The 7,500-nt window shown below is 44.2% G+C and overlaps 1 protein-coding gene across 1 annotated transcript in view; it reads right to left on the reverse strand.

The window, feature by feature from the left end:
* Positions 1-7,500, reverse strand: part of LOC122254258 (thrombospondin type-1 domain-containing protein 7B) — a 197,372-nt gene that overhangs the window by 121,311 nt on the left and 68,561 nt on the right. The window contains 1 exon segment of the mRNA XM_086531825.1: positions 7,070-7,199. Coding sequence (XP_086387951.1) covers positions 7,070-7,199 — 130 coding nt within the window.

The following is a 7,500-nucleotide window of genomic DNA, read 5'->3' on the forward strand; positions in this document are numbered from 1 at the left end:
AGACCAGCCAGGTTGTGTGTCCCAAGGGAGAGGGGGAGAGAAAGGGGGAAGGGGGCAGGATAAGAGGAAAGAGAAATAGAAGTGGAAGAGATTAAGTAAGAGTCGACAGAAAGGAGGGGGGAGGAAGAAGATGGAAATAGAGAGACAGAAGAAAAGAGAGAAATAAATCTAATATCAAAGTTAAGAAGGAAGGAGGTAATGCAAGGAGAGAGAGAGAGAGAGAGAGAGAGAGAGAGAGAGAGAGAGAGAGAGAGAGAGAGAGAGAGAGAGAGAGAGAGAGAGAGAGAGAGAGAGAGAGAGAGAGAGTGAGAGGGAGAGAGAGAGAGAGAGAGAGAGAGAGAGAGAGAGAGAGAGAGAGAGAGAGAGAGAGAGAGAGAGAGAGAGAGAGAGAGAGAGAGAGAGAGAGAGAGAGAGAGAGAGAGAGAGAGAGAGAGAGAGAGAGAGAGTGAGAGAGAGAGATTTCTTTTGAACGTGTTGTGATATAAGTTCATAGTAATAATCATAATGCTTATGATTATTACTATTACTAAGGATATCAATAATGATATTAACAATAATGATAAGGATAAAAGCAATAATGATTATGACATCAATAATAATGTTAATTACAAAGATAATAACGATAATAATGATAGCAATTTTAACAATGAAAATTATATCAACTATATGATAACAAGATAAATGATAACAACCATAATAACAATGACGATAACAAACAAAACAACAACAACAACGATAAAAACAACAAAAATATCCAACACAACAGCAATCCCTAAACCAGAAAAGAACAAAAATCTGGCATTAAATCTATTCTCATTTATTCTAACGACAGCAAGGGAAATACAATGCCTTAACATAGGAGGAGAAGTGAGGGAGGAATGACCAATTTAAAAGGCAGTATAGTCGTGCAATTCCGCATGCACTGGCTAAGTCTTGTTTCCTAAGTAAATAAGCATGAATATGTCCCCTATGTGTTGTCATATTTCGGAACGGTCGTGTCTGGCGTGCGAAAAAGAGAGAGGGATGAGGGAGGGAAGAAGGGAGAGAAAGATGAGGGAGGGAGGAAGGGAGAGGAAGAGGGATATGGGAGGGAGGGAGGGAGGGAGGGAGAGGAATAGGGATGAGGGAGGGAGGGAGGGAGAGGAAGAGGGATGAGGGAGGGAGAGAAAGAGGGATGACGGATGAGTGAGGAAGGGAGAGAAAGAGGGATGAGGGAGGGAGGGAGAGCAAGAGGGATGGGGGAAGGAGGGAGAAAAAGAGGGATGGGGGAGGGAGGAAGGGAGAGAAAGAAGGATGAGGGAGGGAGGGAGGGAGAGAAAGAAGGATGAGGGAGGGAGGGAGAGGAAGAGGGATAAGGGAGGGAGAGAAAGAGGGATGAATGAGGGAGGGAGGGAGAGAAAGAGGGATGGGAGAGGGAGGAAGGGAGAGAAAGAGGAATGAGGGAGGGAGGAAGGGAGAGAAAGAAGGGTGAGGGAGGGAGGGAGGGAGAGAAAGGGATGAGGGAGGGAGGGAGAGAAAGAATGATAGGGGAGGTAGGGAGAGGAACAGGGATTAGGGAGGGAGGGAGATAAAGAGGGATATGGGGGGGAGGAAGAGGAAGATGAGGGAGGGAGGGAGAGAAAGGGGGAGGGAGGGAGAGAAAGAGGGAGGGAGGGAGAGAAAGAGGGAGGAGGGAGGGAGGGAGAGGAAGAGGGATGAGGGAGGGAGGGAGAGAAAGAGGGAGGGAGGGAGAGAAAGAGGGATGAGGGAGGGAGGGAGAGAAAGAATGATGGGGGAGGGAGGGAGAGAAAGAGGGATGAGGGAGGGAGGGAGAGGGAGAGGGATAGGGGAGGTAGGGAGAGGAAGAGGGATGAGGGGGGGAGGGAGAGAAAGGGGGAGGGAGGGAGGGGGAGAGGGAGGGAGGGAGAGAAAGAGGGAGGAGGGAGGGAGGGAGAGGAAGAGGGATGAGGGAGGGAGGGAGAGAAAGAGGGATGAGGGAGGGAGGGAGAGGGAGAGGGATAGGGGAGGTAGGGAGAGGAAGAGGGATTAGGGAGGGAGGGAGAGAAAGAATGATGGGGGAGGGAGGGAGAGAAAGAGGGATGAGGGAGGGAGGGAGAGGGAGAGGGATAGGGGAGGTAGGGAGAGGAAGAGGGATGAGGGAGGGAGGGAGAGAAAGGGGGAGGGAGGGAGAGAAAGAGGGTGGGAGGGAGAGAAAGAGGGAGGAGGGAGGGAGGGAGAGGAAGAGGGATGAGGGAGGGAGGGAGAGGGAGAGGGATAGGGGAGGGAGGGAGAGGAAGAGGGATTAGGGAGGGAGGGAGAGAAAGAATGATGGGGGAGGGAGGGAGAGAAAGAGGGATGAGGGAGGGAGGGAGAGGGAGAGGGATAGGGGAGGTAGGGAGAGGAAGAGGGATTAGGGAGGGAGGGAGAGAAAGAGGGATGAGGAAGGGAGGGAGAGGGATAAGGGAGGGAGGGAGAGAAAGAGGGATCAGGGAGGGAGGGAGGGAGGAAGAGGAAGAGGGATGAGGGAAGGAAGGGAGAGAAAGAGGGATGAGGGAGGGAGGGAGAGGAAGAGGGATGAGGGAGGGAGGGAGAGGGAGAGGGATAAGGGAGGGAGGGAGAGAAAGAGGGATGAGAGAGGGAGGGAGAGTAAGAGGGAAGAGGGAGGGAGGGAGGGAGAGAAAGAGAGAAAGAGAGAAAGACAGAGAGAGAGAGAGAGAGAGAGAGAGAGAGAGAGAGAGAGAGAGAGAGAGAGAGAGAGAGAGAGAGAAGTGGATGAAAAAGATGAAGAGGAGGAGAAGGAGGAGGAGAGGAGGAAGAGAAGAAGAAAAAGGAATAGGAGGAAGGAGAAAAAAAGGACGAGGATGAAGAGGAGAGGGAAAAATGAAGAAAATGAAGGTGCAGAGCAAAAAGAAGAGTTAAAAAATAATAATAATAATAAATAATAATAATAATATAACAGTAGACCCATACCCTAATAGGTGCAAAATGACTATATTGTCAAAGGGATTTCTTTCACAGGAACCCGGAAATTGAAAAGCAACTGACATGATCATCCTCAGTAAATCATATTCGGTGCATAGCAATTACACGACCCAGATATTCACGATTGCAAAGTGAATACTCATTCGAGCCAGCTTATGCTTGTGTCTTTATGCACGTGCAAATAATATGTTCTGGCGTTCGGTTGCATGCATGTGTGGCCCTCGTTCGATATATTTCTTTCTGGTCTCATTTTTTTTTCAAATTGGAATATCATTTAGAATATTATCATTGTGATCTTTCTATCATCTAATTTTAGAATAATTTCAAAACATTGCTATCTCTCCCTCATATCACACATTATGAGGGACAGACATGTTGTGTCACTTATATTTTCCCTTTTCTCTCTTCCACCTCCCAATTATCCTCCCCTCCTCTTCCTCTCTCCGTCCTTTTTTCTCTCTCTCCCTCTCTCTATCTCATTGTCTCTCCCTCTTTCCTCTTCCCCTCTATCATCCCCCTCTCTCTGTCCCTCCCCTCTTCTCTCTCCCTCTCTATGTAGTTATCTCTATATCTCTATCTATCTATCTATTTATCTATCTATCTCTTTCTATCTCTCTCTCTGTCCTATGCATTGTGTATACATTATATTTATAGCATGATTTTTTTTCTTTCAAAATCAAATCAAATTTCTCAATCACTCTCCCTCCCTCTTCTCTCTCACGCTCCTTCTCTTCCCTTCCCCCTCCTACCTTCCTCTCCCTTGCTCTTCCCTCTCTCTCTCTCTCTCTCTCTCTCTCTCTCTCTCTCTCTCTCTCTCTCTCTCTCTCTCTCTCTCTCTCTCTCTCTCTCTCTCTCTCTCTCTCTCTCTCTCTCTCTCTCTCTCTCTCCTTCTCCACACCCTCTTTCCTACTCCTTCCTCCTATCTCTCTTCCTCTCTATCTCTCTTCCTCTCTATCTCTCTATTCAGTTAGGCTCCCAAACTTCCCCGAGCGAGTGAACTTCTCCAGTAATAGAAGGTCTCACGAAGTTCCGCCTAGGCCATCTCCGAACTTCTTTTTCGCGCAAGACGAATGGAAACCCTCCTGAATTCTTTTGTACACTGTTTTGAGCCATTTCCTAGAAGTTTAACTTACCTAACTTTGATTACTTTGAGTTGAATTTCTTTTTTATATCGTTTTTCTTCTCTGTGGGTTTGTTTGTCCTATTATATAACTTTTTGTTCATTTGTTTATCTATTTTCCTAATGTTGTTTTTCCTTGTTTTTCTCCCCCTCTTTCTATCTCTATCTTTTTCTCTTACTTATTTCATCGTAATAAGTTTCTTTATGATCTCTTCTCTGTCTCATGATTTTCAGCTTCACTCACAGACTTCTAACATATTTCCTTCTCTGCCTCTCTCTCTTATGATTCCCCCACCCCATTCTTTCTTTCTTTCTCTCTCTCTTTCCCCTGCTTCTTTCTCCCATTTCTTTGTTTCTCTCTCTTTCTCCTCACAACAACTCCCCTCTCTCACCCTTTTCCTCGTGTTTTTTTTTCTTTTTTCTCATCCTCGTACTCACCCTTTCTTCCCCTCCCCCTCAACCCTCTCTCCTTTCACCTCTCTCACTCCTCCCCCTCCCCCTCCCCCTCCCCCTCAACCCTCTCTCCTTTCACCTCTCTCACTCCTCCCCCTCCCCCTCCCCCTCAACCCTCTCTCTTTTCACCTCTCTCACTCCTACCCCTCCCCTCCCCCTCCCCCAACCCTCTCTCTCAACCCTCTCTCTCAACCCTCTCTCTCAACCCTCTCCCCCTCCCCCTACTGCCCCCCCTTCCAAACCCTTCCCCCCTCAACCCTCTCTCTCTCCTCTCCCCCTCATCCCCTCCCCCTTTCCTCCCTCTCCCCCTCCCTCCCTCCCTTCCATCCGTCTCATCCCCCCCTCCCCTCCCCTCCTTTCCCCTTTAATGCTGTCCATCCTTCGGCGTCATGAGAACCCCAGACATCACTGCTCTCCCCTTATCACAATGCTCTCTGATACAGCCTGGTCTAGGCAGCTCAATCAGGCTGAGTGATGGGCTGATGTTGGTGCTTTGGGGGGGGGGGGGGTGAGGGGGGGTAATGCTGATGCTTTGAGGTAATGCTGATGGTGATGTTCGTGCGTTTGGGGGTAGTGGTGATGGTGTGTGTGTGTGTGTGTGGGGGGTGATGCTGATGGTGTTTGATAATGATGGTGGTGTATGGTATTGTTGATATATTTCTCTTCTGTTTCTCTTCCCCCTTCTCTCTGTCTCTCTCTCTCTTTTCCTCTCTCCACTTCTCTCTCTCCCTCTCCCTATCTCCTCCCTCTCTCTCTCTCTCTCTCTCTCTCTCTCTCTCTCTCTCTCTCTCTCTCTCTCTCTCTCTCTCTCTCTCTCTCTCTCTCTCTCTCTCTCTCCCTCTCTCCCTCCCCACCCCCCTCTCTCTCTCTCCTTCTCTCCCCGCACTCTTCTCCTCAACCTCTTCCTCCCCCCCCCCCTTCAGTCTCAATCTGCATTGATGTAAATATTCCTATCACACAAACACGCATGAAGGAAAACACCCACCAGGACACTGAATGAAACGTATGTTGCTCTACAAAACAAAAACAAAAAAAAGAGAAAAAAAGAAAAAGAAAAAAAAAGAAAAAAAAAAGAAAAGAAAAAATGCCACTCGAACGGCTGTGTAAAATCAGTTTTGGGAACGACATGAAAGAGAAACGGCTGTCGGAAATGTATGTAAATCTGGCCGACAGGTTCATACATACATACGTCTATGCACAACTGATGCGCGAACAGACAGTTAGACTGTATTTATAGATATTGTATACTCTTTGCGTCTGTCTATCGACTGAATCATCCGTCTGTATTATTTTATCTAAACACGGACACCCATACACACACACACACACACACACATGTATATATATATATATATATATATATATATATATATATATATATATATATATATATATGTATATATATATATATATATATATATATATGTATATATTATATATATGTATATATATATACATACATATATATATATATATATATATATATATATATATATATATATATGTATATATATATACATATATATATATATATATATATATATATATATATATATATATGTATATATATATACATATATATATATATAATATATATATAATATATATATATTTATATATATATGTATATATACACACACATATATATGTATATGCATACTTAATGACTCCAATCATCTTATCACTCCCATTCAAAACAAAATGAAAGTGCCTAATTGACACTATCATTCTCAAAACAATTTCCCAGAGTCAACAAGACAGAGCAAACAGTTAGCGTGAGCCGAGTTCCCGTTCGCATGAAGTTTCTAGCCTTCCTAATTAAGCACAATATATAATTAACACACGAAGCCACACGAGGCAGAGTTAAGTATGAGAGGAACATGTACAGAAGTCTTACTGGGTGCGTAAACATTTACATGTGCTTGCATCTTTACATATATGCAAAAGCACGATGTATGTATGCATGACAATGCTTGCAAATGTGTTGTTGCATAAATTCTAGAGTCATAGTTAACACGCTGTTCATACAAGCATGAGCATCGCGCATGTATGCATGATTCCTGGAATATCATGCAGACCAGCCATGACGTCATGTGAAACTGCTGGAACAAAGCTCTGTTGAACAATGAACACAGGAAACTCTAAGCGCACTGACTGTACTTCACAAACAACCAGAACCAAACTTGATTATCGTGATACAAAAACAAAATAAAACAAAATCCCCCTTCCAATAATTCCGACTATATATCAAACCATGAGTAATACACAGGTAGAAAAAAATAGAGAAAAAAATAGAGAATAAACTTAAGATATGAACATACCCAGGTAAATCAAGCATAAAAAATGAACACGCATCACATAGATAAATACTAAAATCCAAGTTCCAAAAAATCCAAATCACACATCAAACCATAAGTGATACACAAGTTGACCCCCCCCCCCGCCCCCACAAAAAAACAAAACAAAAACAAAAAAACAACAACAGAGAAACGAACAACAAAGACCAAGTCAAAAAACAAATATTCGGACACGTACCAGACCGCTTGGCGCCACACAGCCAGGGATGATGGTGGACCAAGCCGACCAGTCGCCCACGGAACAATCTCGGGGTACTACGCACGTCCTCGTTCGAGCGGCTACACGCCCACGCCCAATCAAGCATCGCCTGGAAGTATACAGGAAATTGGATGTAAGTATACTGAGTATGGTATAATGTGTGGTGTGTGTAATAATGATAATAATGTTGATAATGATAACGATAATGACAACAAACTAACTATGATAATAATGATTATGATATTGGTAGCAACACCAACAAGAATAATAACAATGATAATGATGATAAATGTGATGATAATGATAACCTTAAGTAAAATAATATCTGTTTCAGTTATCCTTTTTCATATCCATTTTTTTCAAGTAGCTTTTTTAAATTATACTTTCCTTTCATTCATTCATTCGTTAAA

Source organism: Penaeus japonicus, unplaced genomic scaffold, assembly GCF_977035675.1.
Source record: "Penaeus japonicus unplaced genomic scaffold, GWHDUDI00000001_assembly GWHDUDI00000036, whole genome shotgun sequence".
Taxonomy (NCBI): Eukaryota; Metazoa; Arthropoda; class Malacostraca; order Decapoda; family Penaeidae; genus Penaeus; species Penaeus japonicus.